The sequence below is a fragment of the Pecten maximus genome, chromosome 3 (genome assembly GCF_902652985.1).
Source record: "Pecten maximus chromosome 3, xPecMax1.1, whole genome shotgun sequence".
NCBI classification, from domain to species: Eukaryota; Metazoa; Mollusca; class Bivalvia; order Pectinida; family Pectinidae; genus Pecten; species Pecten maximus.
In genome coordinates this window covers 38,412,267-38,431,608 of record NC_047017.1, presented here as the reverse complement: position 1 = coordinate 38,431,608, position 19,342 = coordinate 38,412,267, and the positions used below count along the sequence as shown (strand labels likewise).

The window sequence follows — 19,342 nt, the reverse complement described above, 5'->3', positions numbered from 1 at the left end:
TTATGTTTTAAAATCATGTCAAGGGAGGTACAAAAATGTAGGGGACACTTTTCATGATCACCAGAAAAGAATCTAAATTGTTCATTGCATGTTTGTGGAAATACTAATGTGATACGAAGTTTGGAAGCAGGTCAAGGGGTAGGGTTCATTCCATTATACAAAGGGGGTGGAGAGAAGCACAGACTGTGTTTAAGAATTACGATGAGTTTTATTTACTTTAAGGCAAAAAGGTATTTCACTTTAGTGAAAAAATTTAAGTAATATGTCTTTACAGAATATTTCTTTCACTTAAAACTGCTTGCTATATACATGTACATGTACATTTGTAGCTCAAGATGGTGTAATTTTTTATGACAGCTAGTCGTCGTCAGAGATACGATCGGGTCCCATGCATGCCAATGTAGCAAAACTTTGCATTGGAATAGATCAAGGACATAATTACATGTATTTTAGTGTAAATTTGCTAAAAAAAAGTCCCCTTAGCGAACCTAGGTTACACTATAGTATAAATATTATATATACATTGAGAAATTACCTACCTACTCTTGACATTATTTATACATTTTCATTTATGTTTCTGGATATGATTGGTATCTCGTATGCATATCCATAAACCCTTAAAATTGATATATGACAGCTTGTGTAGTTTGGGACATGCTGTACTGTCAAACATGAATCATACTGATGAATGTTTGTATGTAAAAACAGAAATTACAGGACACTTAAGGCTGACATATATTGTCAAAGTGATTCACTCAAGGGAGAGACCTATTTCCTAAAATATTCAAAAATGTATGAAATATCATAACATTGCAATCTATAAATCATTCCTTCAAAAGGCATTTTATTCTGTGAAAGTATCCTCTCAATTTAACAAAACTAAAAAGATACAATATTGCAAAACTGTTGCATTTTGTTAATAATCATTAACCATTTCATCAATAAATAGACTATAAAAGCATTACAATAAGGAGTTAACAGACAAAACAATAATATCAATACACAATATTTTAATGATATTTACTGAATTTCAAAACATTTTCTGCAAAGTGAAAAGAAACATGGATGGCAGTCTTTGGAGCCTTTACATGGTATACCCAGTCAAATACAAATGAAATGCCTTAAACACAAGAAGCCTTGAAATGTATATCACTGTTAAGCTAGTCAATAAATGCTTCAAATCAGGGACATATAAACTATTTAACAGAAAATTCCATAGATATTAATCACTCTTTGTCCAAAGTAAATCAAGTTTTTTATATTTTGTGCAACAATCAATACATACATGTACGTATCTGTGATTGACTTAAGTTACACTATTGAATATTTCCTGTTGGCAGTGCTTGTTAGAAAGGATACACCATTTCTCTTTCATCTGATATCATGAATGAGCATCTATAGGCATCCTAACCGTCACCATGCTCACCGTTTAACTTCAAATGTAACTTTGATATCCTTGTCCTTGCTTGAAGGTCACATAATGCACATAACATAAAAGAAGCTCACACGCCATGATATTAGTGTTCCTTAGGACAGAATCTCCATGGCACTGAAGGTTGAGATTCCTGGACCATGTTGCCAGAGAGAGAAGGTTTAACAAGTTTTAATGCACTTTCAAAGTGCTCCATTTTTACCACGTCTGCATATAAATCTGATGTTAAAGCTTTCAGTGCTGCCTGTAAATAAAGAATAATTGGGATAATAAACAATCTGAATACAATACTGTTAAAAAAAGGTTAATTTTGACAAGTTTTCTGTTTTGTTTTTACTGCTTATTTTTGAGGATAGATGAAGTAAAATCACCAAAATCAGTCATGATGAAAGTACAGATTACAGAAAAACTTAGATAATGTTTCACAAATTCAATGAAAAATATACCTTCCTTACCACTAAAATCTGAACACTTCGAATACCCCCTTTAGAATTATACAGTATCAGGTTATCCAGTAGACCTTTGAGAGTGTGTTTCTGATTACTTAGAATGAGATTTGACTCTCAGGTTTGACAGGACATGTTTTGATCCTCCAGACTTGTGAAAAATAGTGATTTAACTTCTGAAATTGTTAAAATTCAAGGGTCAACTGGATGCCTAGAAGTAGTGAGCTAAACTTCCTCCTAAACTGATTTATACAAGCTTCATGTGTAAGCTATCATGGTGGATAGCTGATAACCTATGAACATTAATTACAACACACATACTTATCCTCATATAAAACTCAATACAGGGCTTTTTCTCACTGGTTTGGGAAAGGGCCTTTTTGTCTCATTTTGGGAAGAAAATTGGTGAATTGGGAAAGATTTTTCCAAGAGTAACCTACAAATTTTGGGAATTTGGCTTAAATATGAAATAATTTCATTGGGAATGGGGCCCTTTAACGGCCCCAAAAAGGCCCCAGAAAAAGCCCTGCAATAGTACACCTGGCCTATTAACAAACTACCATTTATTTCTAAAAGAACTACTGGTAATAAGATTGCGTAAAATCAATCAATCTCACTAACAATGAAGAAGATTTGTATCAATAAGTCTTTATTAGGCTCTCCATATCATATATATCAGTGCCCTCTAGTAATCACTATGTCAGTCTTTCCATCTGTCTGTCTCTCCAAAAATTCAGTTCCCAGGTGATAACTTATAGTATTTATTGATGATTTACATGAAATCTTATCAAGATGTTCAGTTCACGAAAAACCCATACCGAGGAAAAAATTCAAGGTAATTCCCCTCAAAGGTATCTTTTCACTGGTGAACATTTTGTTGCGACATGATGAAGCAAAGTTGATCAGAATTAAACAAGGAGTTAATGGACCAAAAAACAAAGTGGGTCTCTGACACTGGCTGTTAGCAGGGGAAGAATTTACTGCAGTTAAACCCTATCTGTAGATGACAAAAGTACTTCACTTCCTTGACGAATGTTCATTGTGTTGATTACTGACAAAAACAGAAATCCTCATCCAACTCATGTTACGGTGGCAGTGATAGGTTGTACTTGAAGCAGTATGAGTTTGAATTAAAATTTTGACCATCCCGGAAAATGAAGTGTAAATTCTCACATGATTTTGTATTCACACATATCCACATTGATCAAAATAATGACAGAAATAGGTTTTTTGAATATACAGTTATCGGAACAATAATATTGACAGAGTATCCTGTTTGTCATTCAGACAATTGAGTTCAGGCTACAAGGATATATACGTAGAGCCATAACGGGCTTGTATTCTACCGTGATCAGGCCCAATATTACATGTCCAACTGTTACAACTTAATCTATGATCTTCATCGGCATTGGTGTCGTCGTTTATTTGAAGTTGCAATTTACCCTGCAGCAATGGTTATTATGTGTTTATATGATTTATTTTGATTGATGAACGATATGTTTTTAACCTAAAAAGAAGCTTCCTAGTAACTGATCAAGCATTGGTAAAAACAATCCTTTTATTTAGCATTAGATCACATGTACATATGTATAGCCTAATTTATGAAAAATATCGCAAGTTCAAATTCTTCCTACATGGGGAACTACTTTACAGTCTGAAACACATGCACAACTAGTCAGTGCACTTGAAAGGCACTGAAACTCTGTCTGCTTTAAAAAATACTTTCCAATGAGAAACATTTTACTCTTGGAGGCCAGGATTTATTTGTATTAAAAAACATACGATTGATATTCTTCACAATACTGTTATACTTCAATCGTCCACAAATAGGGTTTATCATCAACAAGGTTTAAATATGTCAAATCAAAGCTAACACACCAGAATTTACATATTCATTATATATAATTAGCTTAATGTTGAGGCGGAAGAAAACGGGAGTCACATCATACTACACCTATAATGTATGTTTTCCTTCAATGCAATAGTTTGTAAAGTCCAAATGTCACAGTCAAACAGTCAGCAATATATTCAGCAAATGGCTTCATGATGATTAAGAGAGATATATAACCACACAAAAGGACTCTTGCTGACCTGTCAGTGCTTTAGTTGTGCCAATGCTGAATAGGTGGAGAGACTTACCTCCCTACAAAGACTTTCTAGGTCAGCCCCAGTGTAGTTCTCAGTGACCATTGCAATGCTGTCTAGGTCCACATTCTCTATAGGCATGCGCCTTGTGTAAATATGGAGGATCTGTCTCCGGGCCTTGAACATAGAAACATAAAAGCATAATGAGAGGAGATTCAAGTAGATATACCCCTCATCCTTCATCAATAAAATAAATCTGCCAAGGGGTTCAAGATATATCATGTAGCACAGGGCCTTGGAACAATTTTATAAATGATAATCCATACATATATGTATTTTTTTATAGAATCATGTCAAGCCCCTGTGTCTTGTACACAACCTTTATTTTTTTATTTTAGAAGTGGTCAAGTTGGTCAGGTGACCATAAATCTTAACTGACGCATCAAAAATCAAATCAGGCAAAGCAAAACTAAGTAATAGGAATCAATTTAACCCCACAGGATTAGGAGATCAACAGGCACAGGGACAGTAGGAAATCAACAGACACAGGGACAGGAGATAATCAACAGATGCAGGGACAGGAGATAATTAACAGACACAGGGACAGCATATAATCAACAAACACAGGGACATGAGATAATCAACAGACAGAGATAATCAACGGGCACAGGGACATGAGATAATCAACAAACACAGGGACAGCATATAATCAACAGGCACAGGGACAGGAGATAATCAATAGACACAGGGACAGGATATAGGCAACAGACACAGGGACATGAGATAATCAACAGATGCAGGGACAGGAGATAATTAACAGACACAGGGACAGCATATAATCAACAAACACAGGGACATGAGATAATCAACAGACAGAGATAATCAACGGGCACAGGGACATGAGATAATCAACAAACACAGGGACAGGAGATAATCAACAGACACAGGGACAGGATATAATCAACAGACACAGGGACTGGAGATAGGCAACAGACACAGGGACATGAGATAATCAACAGACACAGGGACAGGAGATAATCAACAGGCACCGATACAGGAGATAATCAACAGACAGAGATAATCAACAGGCACAGGGACATGAGATAATCAACAAACAAAGGGACAGCATATAATCAACAGGCACAGGGACAGGAGATAATCAATAGACACAGGGACAGGATATAAGCAACAGACACAGGGACAGGAGATAATCAACAAACACAGGGACAGCATATAATCAACAGGCACAGGGACAGGAGATAATCAACAGGCACAAGGACAGGAGATAATTAACAGACACAGGGACAAGATATAAGCAATAGACACAGGGACAGGAGATAATCAACAGGCACAAGGACAGGAGATAATTAACAGACACAGGGACAGGAGATAATTAACAGACACAGGGACAGGAAATGATCAACAGGCACAGGGACAGGAGATAATCAACAGGCACAAGGACAGGAGATAATCAACAGATGCAGGGACAGGAGATAATCAACAGGCACAAGGACAGGAGATAATCAACAGGCACAAGGACAGGAGATAATTAACAGACACAGGGACAGGAAATAATCAACAGGCACAGGGACAGGAGATAATCAATAGACAGAGATAATCAACAGGCCAAGGACAGGTGATAATCAACAGACACAGGGACATGAGATAATCAACAGACACAGTGACAGGAGATAATTAACAGACACAGGGACAGGAGATAATTAACAGACACAGGGACATGAGATAATCAACAGACACAGGGACAGGATATAATCAACAGGCACAGGGACAGGATATAATCAACAGACATAGGGACATGAGATAATCAACAGACACAGGGACAGGATATAATCAACAGACACAGGGACATGAGATAATCAACAGACACAGGGACAGGAGATAATCAATAGACACAGGGACAGGAGATAATCAACAGACACAGGGACAGGATATAATCAACAGACACAGGGACAGGAGATAATCAACAGACACAGGGACAGGAGATAATTAACAGACACAGGGACAGGAGATAATCAACAGACACAGGGACAGGAAATGATCAACAGGCACAGGGACAGGAGATAATCAACAGGCACAAGGACAGGAGATAATCAACAGATGCAGGGACAGGAGATAATCAACAGGCACAAGGACAGGAGATAATCAACAGGCACAAGGACAGGAGATAATTAACAGACACAGGGACAGGAAATAATCAACAGGCACAGGGAAAGGAGATAATCAATAGACAGAGATAATCAACAGGCCAAGGACAGGTGATAATCAACAGACACAGGGACATGAGATAATCAACAGACACAGTGACAGGAGATAATTAACAGACACAGGGACAGGAGATAATTAACAGACACAGGGACATGAGATAATCAACAGACACAGGGACAGGATATAATCAACAGGCACAGGGACAGGATATAATCAACAGACATAGGGACATGAGATAATCAACAGACACAGGGACAGGATATAATCAACAGACACAGGGACATGAGATAATCAACAGACACAGGGACAGGAGATAATCAATAGACACAGGGACAGGAGATAATCAACAGACACAGGGACAGGATATAATCAACAGACACAGGGACAGGAGATAATCAACAGACACAGGGACAGGAGATAATTAACAGACACAGGGACAGGAGATAATCAACAGACACAGGGACAGGAGATAATCAACAGACACAGGGACAGGAGATAATCAACAGACGTAGGGACAGGAGATAATCAATAGACACAGGGACAGGAGATAATCAACAGACACAGGGACAGGAGTTAATCAACATACACAGGGACAGGATATAATCAACAGACACAAGGACATGAGATAATCAACAGGCACAGGGACATGAGATAATCAACAGACACAGGGACAGGAGATAATCAACAGACACAGGGACATGAGATAATCAACAAACACAGGGACATGAGATAGGTTAAAAAACATGCATGGAAACAATGGAGATACAGGGGTACTTTCAAAGATGTTTTGATTTAAGTGTTTCGTGAACATTGGCATATGACGCAATCTATAAACAAGACTTTCTTATAAATCCATCAACCTTTGTGTCAGGTGGGGGTACATAAAGGATCCTATCCATGCGGCCTGGCCTGACCAGAGCTTCATCTAGAAGGTCACGGCGGTTGGTGGCAGCCACAACTACCACATTTCTCTTGTCTGGGACATCCCCAACACATTTCACCTGTAAAACAAATTCAACAGGACAAATTATTACAGCAACAGCTTTTGACAAGGTGTTATTAGTTAGTAAATGGTTCTGTGTTTCAATAGTAGTATTACTGTGGTTCTGTACCGATGTTTTAGTGGATCTGTACCGATATTTTTGTGGTTCTGTACCGATGTTTTTGTGGTTCTGTAGAAACATTGTTGTGGTTTTGGAGTAATATTCACTGTATGCTTAGGTACCTATACCATTTACATTCAACAGTTTTTATTCTTTTCTAGAGGTATATTTACATGAGATTAATGTTCCAGTAAATTTAGGAGAAACATTCAGAAAGCTTAATCCTCTGGAAGAATTAATTTCATTGATAATCAATATCAAAATGTCATTCTTTTAATCACAAATTTAAGAATTTTTAAATAAGCATGCTGGGAATTGCTAAAGCAATACACGTCCCCTACGAGCCCCTGCTAAAAATAGTTACAGTGACCTTTACCTTGACACAATCAACCCTGAAACTCAAACTTGATGTGTAGCTACTCATACTGAAGTTACATACAAATTTTTCGCCAACATACCTTGAAGCATGGCTGAGAAAAGTGCATTGAATGGATGTAGTACGATGTACTGACACATATGGACCGAGGGATAGGCGGGGAGGAGACCTATAGTCCCCCAGTTTTCATAGGTAGGGGACTAATAAGGATATTTAATGCTCACATGGAATTAAAAGTTACTACACCCACCTTCTGGCTACCTTCACTGCTGCTATCTGGACACACATCTCCCTCCAGGATTTTGGTCCCTACTACTTGGTCATCCATTCTGACCCCAATACCATCCAGCTCATTAAGGAGAGTGGATAAAACTCGCTCCTGGACACTACGCTGACTTGATGAGTCTGACCTCTTTCCAATTATAGAGTCAATCTCATCCAGGAAGAGGATGGATGGAGCACCGGCCCGTGCTCTTTGGAAAATCTGTGAACACAAACCATAAAGCTACTTCACTACATACCGGGTAAGTGTTCGATAATAGAAATTTAAACATTTTAAAGTGTAATGTTGTAGTGTTGATTTAAATTTTGATTTAGTGAAGGGAACAATTCAACAACTGAAACAAGGGACACCAACAAGCCACAGATACACTCGTGGAGTAAATACTACTCATTTATTTTGGTATGGTTGGTTGAACAATAAATATTACAGATTAAAATACTGGGGTAGCTATCAAATGAAAAATACTGCACCATACTGCACATACAAACTGTGGAGTAAAGTGTGTGATCTAACATCACTGAATCAGTCTTAGTACATGAACTTCCTAGATTTTTAAAGTTTTTCTACATGAAACATTTAAAACTTTGGTGAACAGGATTAACAAAACTTTGTCCTCTGACCTCAGTGACTTTCCTCTCCGAGTCTCCTACATAAGGAGAGTACAGCTGTGCCCCACTGAGAGACAGGAATGTGGCCCCTGAAGATGTCGCTGCAGCCCTTACAATGGTTGTTTTACAGCACCCAGGGGGTCCATAGAGCAGAACCCCTTTGGGACAGGGCAGACCCATTCTACTGAAGGCTTCAGGGTGCTGGATTGGCCACTCAATCGCCTTGGTAGAAATGAAGAAAGAAAAATCAAACAAAAGAAAAAAATGATTTCTTAAAATTTTAATCATGAGAAGTTTCAAATTGAAATGAAGACAATAGTTAACTAACTTGCTATTGATGTCATAATGTATATCCTGTGATAATCATTTCAAAATGTGTGTATCCATTATGACAGTAATGCTGTAACTTTTTGAGCTAGTGTCGTATTAACAATTTTAGTGGATAAAATTAAGTTGTCATCACAGAGGTGTATACTATGGCGAGTATCATACCTGTCTGATCTGACTCTTGGTGGCCTCTAGACCCCCTATATCATCCCAGAGTACAGGTGGGGCATCTATCAGTCCTTCGGGGCCTTTCTGGGTGGAGGGAGTTATGGACTTAGCAGCATACAGGAAATGTTTCATTTGGACGGAACTTCTTTCCTCCTGTAATGGTTTAAACAGCGTCTGATCATCACTATGTCATAACATTGGTATAGTGTATTTAAGTTAGGTTGTAAAAAATATCATAAATAGCTGTACCTTAAATAATCCTGTGATTTTCCATTATTTCAAATTGATTAAATGTATGCGGCTTTGTTCCACTTTTCACATCTCAAAAACATCCAACCATCAAATTTTACAGGTCAAAATATGAATGATGGCAGTACAAGCGTTACCAAGTATTAATATCACATGATTTTTATTTTTTCAATTTTTGTCAAATTATTTCATTTCCTTACTGAAAATTCCATGCTAACTTCTATAATATGACTCTTGCGACATCAACTGTAACATTAAACATATATTTGAGGTATTGACGTACCCTGTCTACTCCATGTCTGACCTCAGACATATCACTGTACACTGCCTCATGACACAGCGATGCCAGGTCTGCTCCAACGTAGCCATTAGTCATACGAGCCAGCTTTTCAAAATCAATGTCACATTCCACAGAAAGCTTGCCAATATGAATCTTCAGGATAGAGAGTCGTTGTTGATAGGATGGTACATTCATCATGATCTGCATCAAAGAAATTATAAATACTGCAAAAATAACACTGCAAAAATAAAACAATCTATCAAAGTAAGATAACTGATCTTTTTTAATCCCTTAAGCAGTTACATTTCAGGTATTATCTTTTACTGGATTAGATACAATGGTATGTGTCTCTGTGAATAGACAGGTCATGATCAGCAAAGCAATATATCATGTAAACAACTCACTTTACTCTGAATGTTACACACCAGTGACACAGTTGTCTCCCTTTCACAAGAGTTTATGTGTATCTGGAGGATTTAATATTTGATAATCTTGCTAGGTCATGGTTCTCATCCTTCTAAGACAAATTTCCCACTGTAAAATATACAGGGAATATATTAGCTCATCGAATAATATTTCTAATTTGACTAAATGCATGAAGAAACAAGTTTTCAAATCACTGAAAAGGACTCTATGTTTACAAGTAAACAAGTTTACAATAAAAACTAGCACTTGTAAGACATGACATAATGCCATACATATCTTATTCTAATGTTCAAATTAAATACCTCCTTATCTAGTCGCCCGGGTCGCCGCAAGGCTGGGTCCAGAGATGACGGCCTGTTAGTTGCTCCAATTACCACCAGCGAATCAGTTTCATGAAAGCTATCTAAGACAGTCATCAACATGCCAGTCAGAAAACATTGCTGCTCTTGCAAATATCCTTTGTAGAATATCCCCAGTCTCACCTGGACGGGACCCAAATACTTCTGGACCATTAATGGTGACAAGATGGGCGTCAGTCTGACATGCCACATATTTGACTAGTGAAGTTTTGCTACTGCCAGGAGGTCCTCGAAGTAATAATCCCCGTGCAACATTACCCAAACACCTAGTTAAAGTTATCGGAATCGTAATTGTTTCTATAAGCTCCTGAGCAATTTCATCAAGGCCTCCCAAGGGATTTGCGGTAAATGAAAACTGACTTGTGAATCGTTCAGTACTCTGTATGCCATTCACACGGACTATTGTTTGTGCACCAATAACGAAGGCATCAGTACAACCCTTACGTTCCCCTCCTTCACATTGGTTGATTATAAGATGCGATATATTGTATAGCTTTGAATGGAAGGAATTTTCAAAATCTACTATAAACTTTTTCTTAACACAAAAATTACGCAAAAGATTACTACATATTGTTTCTATATGTTTAGAATTGGTTTTCGGTTTATTTTTCATTTCTTTCATATGTTCTATACTAGTCACAATGCAAACTTCTACTGAATCTGCTTTGGTTGTATTTAACAGGTCTAAATGGACACAATTCTGATCAGATGATGCTAATGGATTTTCATTATCCAGGTTTTCCACTGAGGACAGGCAATCCTTACATTTCACTCGGGACATCACCTCTTTCTTCTCATTTGATATTTCTTTTGTTTCTGGACACTGACAAAACACAGTTGGAGAATACTCGAGATAATTACTATGCAAACTTTGGGCCACCCTTACTCGACAGATAACCTGTTGGACTTGGTCTGTGACCTGGATAAAGGACACTAAGTTTGCTCCAAGCTCCTTCATCAGTGGTAGACTTAATCTACAGCTTGGTGGAGATCCTGTTGGTGGGGCATCACACCTGATCACTACAGCATCATGTGTTGTCACCGTCATGGTAAATTTCTAACTCGTCAACTTCCTAAATTCAAAGTATATTAAAGCAGAAGGTAAGTCTGTGTTGATCATGGCATTGAACAGAACGTCATAAAGTAAAAGCATGTAGAATCTATCAATCAAGCCCAACAAAACTGCAGGAATATGCTAAAGGATTTAAAGCTTGTTATCAAAACAACTTGATCAAGGCAAAATCTATAATTATCTAACAGAACTAATGGACTATGGGTGTAAGTCTATAACATGGTAGTAATTATACTGTCAATAGTTTACATTAAAATAGTGATCAATAAGATATTAGAAACAGAATGTAGTTTTACTGGAATGTCTTTCATTCAGATGCAGCAGCATAACAATTCCTTAAAAATCCATCGAGAAAAAAATAATTATCATAGCGTACCAGGCGTGATAAATGTATGTCTCCTGGACAAGAGTTTTTAAGTGCAGAAAATAAAGTAAATTTAAACATCAGGTGTCAAAACTTAATTGCTTATGTTTTTTATTATTATTATTATTATTCTTTAGGCATAATTGAGTTGATAACATTTTGAAATGTTGCTAACTTAGACATGACGATTGGGGGAAATATGTTGAATCTATACTGTATATAAAACCACAGAAGCAAAAGCTTCAGCTAAAATTTGTTAAAAATGTTTTCAAATTAGCTGACATTTTCATTCTTCATGTCACGCAAATGAATTATTCTAACTCAAACTATTACTTGAAGAAATGTGTATTCACCAGTATGTTTAAATCACATAACAATGTTTAGAACAAGTAATTTAGAGCAGCACTTGTAAGTGGCACGTTTTGAAACCAGAACGCGACCTAAGCTTTTACGATTTACCTTTCAATAATAAACTTGAAAAAATGAACATCACTGTCAACATTTTTTTCTGTACCTAACAGTTGGTCAGGAGTGGTTGACGGAATAGTGGGATAACTGTTTTCTTTAATTTTATCAAAAAAAAAAAAAATTATAAAAATCATTATTGTGATATTTTTATTTATATCGCCAGTTACCTCCCTTGCTCAGTTCATCGCTGTGTTGGAGGATCGATGCACACATCGACATCGACATATGCTATTAACATTACTACAGTACATGTTAAAAAGCTATCCTTATATTCGCTATCAGATTAATCTCTCTAAAAAAAGAAATAAAACTGACCCGTATCACAAATGCAATCAACGGTGCCCGTCAGCGAGCACCCGCGACTGTACTCGCCCCTGTCTATACAGGAAGTCCCCAACTATACCCGACGCGTTCGAATTAAACCGTTGTTGTTAGATATGATTGTAAAAGATACATAATGATCAAAGTACCGAAAATACCGAAGACATGAAATTGTCGAAAGTCAAGGAATCTTTAATTATTTATATTTTGATAAAAAATTGTAACTTGAGTTAAATACTAACTTTGGATAATTACTTATTGTGCCGGACTGGTATAACAGGCACAAATGATTTATAATAACATGCAATATTAATATCCACCGTAATATACGCTACGGAAAACATGACTCCAAACCAATTCATACTTACTGTAGTCTGTTCTGTATATCATTACTGATATTCAATCATATCCACTACGATATGTATGTATCTTAGAACTACAGTAATTATAGTGGCAGTACTGTAAACATTTCTACTACCCAAGTTATATAATTAGTTTATAACATTGAATAAGATACTCGTTGTGCCGGTACGGTCAGGGATGTAAATTAGATTTGTAATACACTTTTAACTTTCTCGCTGCTGGACACTACGCTGACTACATGAGTCTGACCTCTTGCCAATAATTGAGTCAATCTCATCCAGGAAGATGATAGATGGACCACCGGCCCTGAAAAATCTGTGAATACAAATCATAAAGCTACATAACTGTTATATAATAGAAATTTGAGCATTTTAAAGTATAATGGTGTAGTGTTGATGTAAATTGTTATTAACTGAAGGAACAACTACCCTTTTTTCAATTAATTCAACGAAGCTTTGCACATATGTTATTCATGACATGTTATTGTGTCTCCCCGAGAGTCATTAAGTTCCAACAAGTTTTTTACTGGCGTGATGGCCCTTAATACCACTATAAGTGAGAATTATGTCTTGCCAGGACTACTCCTCCAAACCCAGTTCGTTTCTACTTGTAAAAAGCAATTCAGAATATCTGATACACTCTTATATCAAGTTGTGGCGAGGATGATCTCTAGGCAAGATAAGTGAACAGCTATGGCAATATAATTGCCATTTATTGCGGGCATTATCAATCAACTGTTAAGCAAAGCTGATCTTAGACCTGTTTGCCTGTTCAAAAGACATCGTTATATAAAACTTATGAACGAAATTAAAGAATTCCTTCTCTGTCATGATTAAAAGCAAATTGAAAAAGAAATGTTATACAAATGTATCTTCATAATCTAGGCGTGCATTTCTACAAAAGCCTATAAGTGTCAATATAAACACGTAATAACGCAAAAAAAAAAAAAAAAACAACAACAACAACAACAACAACAAAAAACCACGTTATTACGTATTTGAAGCCTATATAAGCTACTAATGCATACGATACATTTACACATTATGTCGGTGGATGAGATTGACCGAAACATAAATGTGTACTTCCGATTGGGATTTAGCAAAATAGAAATATTATCAATATTATCTTTCAGAAAGAGTTGCTATTAGCATTTCCAGAAGAATATATTTAGATGTTCATGAAAAATCATACAACGAACTTCTAATATGTGCGAGTAACCCTTAATGTAATTCATAATAGAAAAAGTTCATATTTGATATATCAAAACCTCAACAACTAAAGCACTATTAAGTTAGTTTCTGAATGTAACTCATCCGAGAGTCCAAAATTAATTCAAAAGAAAAAAAAAAGAAAAAAGACTCGTTGATCATCATAAATCAATCAGATCGTTTTGAAATATTCTAGGTGGCAATGGGAATTGTATCAAACAAATGACAAACGTTTTAAATATGGTTAATGGAGAAATCTCTTTCTTTCTAAGTGTTTCGATTTGCGTTATTACGTGTTTCGATTTATGTTGTCACGTGTTTTGATTCGCGTTATTTCGTGATTTTTCGCGTTATTACGCATTTTTCTGCTTTATTACGCAAATGAGGGACATTATTTCCGTAATTTCGTGTTTTTTCGCGTTATAACATTGATCAATTAACTTTATTTCATGTAATTGACACTAATAGACTTTCGCACATTTCTGAACATTGCACTTTAAAATCGCCAAAATTGATCTTCAGGTAACTGTCAAAAAATATAAAATAAATAATAATGTGTTTTCTTGCGACGCGTGTTGTACACTGACGAGTCACTCTCTATATATCAAATGGACGACAACGTGTCTATCAACGTCGTGGTGAGCGATAATCTAGCTGACGCTTGCGTAACGGAAAGCGACGGTAATGACGAAGAGGGTTTATAAGTTTGCAAAATAAATAGATAAATAAATAAAAGTCAACATAATATGGAGTCGATAAAATAAAGTCATGACCAAAAACAGACATGTATTTTTTTAAAACAACAATTTATATGCAAGCACCTGTGATTTGACTGCTCTTTCTTTCTGTGCGTTTTCCTCATATGCCCCTGCCTGTTGCTATAGGACGTTAAAACCTAAAACAAAGCAAAATTATCCGAGACTGATACTGACCTTGATAGTTGGGGGAAAGTCAGGAATTCATACAAATTTTATCGGTATGTGTCCTTGATAATTCACACATTTCTTTATTATAAATAAACTGTCGTGCTACGTGATCATGGTTTTGACACAATCTTATCTATAGACAATCACGAGTCGACAAGGCTCTGTCTATAAAATGAATAGATCCAACCAATCATTTATCACATTAAATAGCGGTGTATTGAAAACCAAATCAACTATGAAGACTGTTTTTCTCGTCTGTCTACTGGCCTGTGTTGTGCTTGGTATGTATAAACTGTGCCAATTCGGCAGTTTTATCTACGTCATTATTCGAATATCCTCATTATGATCAACAGTCCTGGTCCTTCGGTATTAACAAGCATGATCATGAATATTTTTGCTTTATCTATTTTCATTTATTACCCTCTTTTACGGTAAATGTCGGTATTTACTGTTTTTGTTACGTGTACCAAAACCACAATTAAATGTATATTCTAATCGTCAATTTCTTAGGAAGATATGCTTTGTACGTTTGTGCGAATGATCCTTGTATAGTAATCAACAGACGATGTGCTCAGTGAGTGTTTAACCAAATTCATTCCATGCCTTGTTTGCAAAACGACCTATTACGAACTTTTTGCTTCTGTCACGACCAATCAGCCGCGGAGAGGAGGCAACATCATCATACTGACAACTCGAATGACAATAATCATCATCATCATAATCAATGTGCCGACTGCGGAACCTGTCCTGACGGAACGCCGGAACATTGTGATGAACATCATGGATGCATATGTCTCCGTAAGTACCTATAATACTAGATGATGTTTCCAATTCATGTGAACAAGTTAATACTTGACTCTCAGTTTGGTCATGATGTACATCAAAAGTAAAATCACTTCAGTCTGGAAAGCATAATGTTTTCCCTTCTATCAGCTCTACTTTTGACAGTTTTAGCGGATTCAATATCAGTGATCTTCAGGACGTTTAACCCTTTTTGTAAAAAATAAATGCAATTGTAGATTATCAATTATTATAGCCGTACGGAACATCAAGGAAAGAAACTGTCAAAAGTAGTTATTAGTTCTGCATATTGGTGGTTAAAGAGTCCAGTTTGTCGGAGAGTATAATGGTAATCATCAGGAAACAATTCGTCTTGTAAATGTTGTGGTAAATGTCCATACATTAATGTATATTTTGTATACATTATAATTTTTTTTCTGTCTTTTGGTAGCTAGAGTTTCTCTGCAAAAAGCCTATTATTACATAAATGTATGAGACCAGTTTTAACACTTTCATTAATAAAAACCAGAAAGAGAAGTGGACCAATAATAAAGCCTCGAAGTATCCTTGCATTAAACATCTTTAATCGAGAAAGATAACTCTGGGTACTGACACTTAGCGTTCTGTCTGTGTGATAAGTTTGGAACCAGATAAGTGAATTTCCATCAATACAATAATTTCAAAACACATATAAACTTCGTTGTTTCTTCACAAAAATTTCGCCCGTCTTAATTGATATTACTACATTGTCATTGTTATGCGTAATGCAAGACAGGTGAAACTTCATTTAACCGGGGATATGACGCGAAAAATGTGAATTGCGTCCGTTAAAAATAGGAAGATTATTATTATCGGTCGAATGAAACTCCACCCGACCTCATTTTAATTAAATAACACACGTGATTACATCTGAATATATGCATGCGTAGCTAGCAATTTTAGATCACCGCTTTTGCTTCTGGAATAGTATTTGATGCATAATTAATTGGCTTGAATTTTCATTCGGCTGAAACCAATCATTATTACCTCGTCAAATACGATAATAACATTGAAAATGAATTACTGTTAAGTTTTATTTATTTATTCTTTCCCTGAAGCTTCACTTACATCACAAAATGTAAACCTTAACTCCTTACCCGGTCCCTATTGCTTATAATTTCAGTATATACCAATTGATTAACTGTAGGATCATCTGGTATAAGTCTTGCAAATTCAGTTTACTTCATTCCGTAATACACGTTCAATAAAACATCTAACTTCTGCATACGGCTTTTTTTCTTCGTTTTTCAAGCAATACATAATGGCTCAATAGAATTCACCATTCTGTTGAGTTATGACATGTTTAATACTTACCTCAGAAATGTTTACCTGCAATATGGCAGGAAAGCGGGGGTATACATTCAACGAATTTGCTGGTTATAATAGAATGTTTTGGAGAATATCTCTATACTGCAAATACTCATTTTTTCTACATAATCATTTCTGGAAAATAATGTTATATTTTGCTGGGTTTCTGGGCATACATGAATCTCAATACGAACATACAACATCCTCCCAAAACATGCATGCATGCACATTTCGCACACAGGGGAGGTCGTCCTTAAATTACCATAGCTGTTCATAGGACGTTAAAAAATACAAAAACTAAACCAATTACTGTAATGGTAATGCAAACGCAGGACAATAAGGAGAAGAAAGTTGAAACGCATAGGATCTAAGATATATCTGATATTAAGTGACGTCATCAGTACAAAATGTTAAGCTGAACTATGTTGTTTGTAAAAAATCTTAATACTTGGTATTCTGCGTTCACGTATCATGTATAGGGAAAAGGGCAGAACACCATCATTCGTGTGTAACCGAAGGTTGTTCCACCACCCACTGTCCTCATCATGAAACACCTCGGTGCGATGCTCATCATGGTTGCCAATGTCAAGGTGAGTACCTAATGAATAAATTTCTACCAAGCGAGATATTGCAGCAAGCGTGTTCAATAAAACCTGAAGTGTATTCTTGAATCCTTTAGTGTTTAATTGATTATCTTTGTATCAAATTTGTCCTCTGAATTCACGTTCCAATTTAAAACTGATTACTCTGTATGTGTGTACTGACAATAAAGCTGCGCGGTGAGGGCAAATCACCCTCATACTATCTCAGACGACTCGATCAATTATGATTGTTTAATGAGTTATATATGAAACGTGTCTTTGTTACGGATGAAAACTGTCTAAATGCATGTTAGACTGTTTTACGTATAATGTGCAGCCATAAGAGCGGAACACCATCATGCCTGTGTCACCAACGGATGCCATGGTTCCTGTCCCCATCACCAAACAATGCATTGTGATTCGAGTCATGGCTGTATTTGCATGTAGTAAGTACTTTCGAAACCATATCAATTGCGAGTCTCTACATGGAAGCAAACGCTACAACATAGCAAGCCTATAAATTTATTTCAAAACTGTTAATATATTTAAAATATTGAACTGTCTATAAGGTGTCTGCATTACGGCATTTGGGTAAATACAGCCACTTTTTCATTTAAATCTAAACGTGAGTGTATCAATATACATTTTCATTGTTACATGTGTTGTTTTGTTAGTTTGGTGTTTCATGTTTTGCCCATCCTACTCATAATTTGTATTCACCATTTTTTGGTTCTGATGACCTTTGTGGCCGGTTAGAAATTGATAACTAGCTTTGGTTTTTTATTTTATATTGATTGATTATGTACGACATCCTCTATGACGCTATTCTTGCAATTTCATCGTATTTATGCCACTGACAGTTGACCAATTTGTATATACAAATGTGCTTAATATTGATGTTACATTATCACCTCAATAAATTAAATTCAAATGCAAATATTGTGATCCTCTTTCACCTTATAAAGATGATAATTGTCTTTTTTGTGACAATTAATACTTGCTGTGGTGATATCAGTTCTGGTACACTAGTATGAATACTGAAATATTATTTGTCTCTCCACAGGTTTAACCCGAAGCTGAAAAATAATTTCAAGTCTTGATGGTGTATGCTCTTAAATAAATTATTTCCACAAAGTGAGAGATGCTTTGTATTATTTTGTTGCCTGGTCACCTAGAATGATTTAGTTTTAAGGTTGAACCTTACAATGATTAGGGTTTAAAGACGAAACCTATCTATATGATGACATTTAATTCATTTTGTTTGCCTGTCTGACTAGAATCGTTTGGTTCGGAAGACAAAACCGATGTATGGTGCAATTTTATTTTGTCTCGACTGCGTGTAACTTTTAATTTTTGTTCAAATCTTCATTTTATTGAGTAACATCCTTTCAATAGCTAAAATCATTTAAGGACGGTATGTCCTCCCCTGTGAGCGAGATACATGCGCTTGATGACTTAGTGGTGTTTTCGCAGGCTACAGTATGTTCGGGTTTTCCATATACAATCCTGTACAAATAATAATATTTATTCTGGTAGATGGCATC

The 19,342-nt window shown here is 36.1% G+C and overlaps 2 protein-coding genes across 2 annotated transcripts; one reads left to right on the top strand and one right to left on the bottom strand.

Moving 5' to 3' along the window:
* Window positions 1-815: 815 nt before the first annotated feature.
* LOC117324120 (spermatogenesis-associated protein 5-like protein 1) lies at window positions 816-11,839 on the bottom strand. The gene is given in 9 exon segments (XM_033879785.1): window positions 816-1,676; window positions 4,018-4,140; window positions 7,050-7,190; window positions 7,919-8,152; window positions 8,572-8,781; window positions 9,052-9,207; window positions 9,587-9,784; window positions 10,312-10,435; window positions 10,437-11,839. Coding segments are annotated over 9 exon segments (2,325 nt in total). The 5' UTR covers window positions 11,417-11,839; the 3' UTR covers window positions 816-1,517.
* Window positions 11,840-15,269: 3,430 nt separating this feature from the next.
* LOC117322851 (histidine-rich glycoprotein-like) lies at window positions 15,270-18,933 on the top strand. The gene is made up of 5 exons (XM_033877792.1): window positions 15,270-15,371; window positions 15,748-15,888; window positions 17,697-17,807; window positions 18,136-18,244; window positions 18,862-18,933. Coding segments are annotated over exons 1-5 (408 nt in total). The 5' UTR covers window positions 15,270-15,325; the 3' UTR covers window positions 18,863-18,933.
* Window positions 18,934-19,342: the final 409 nt, after the last annotated feature.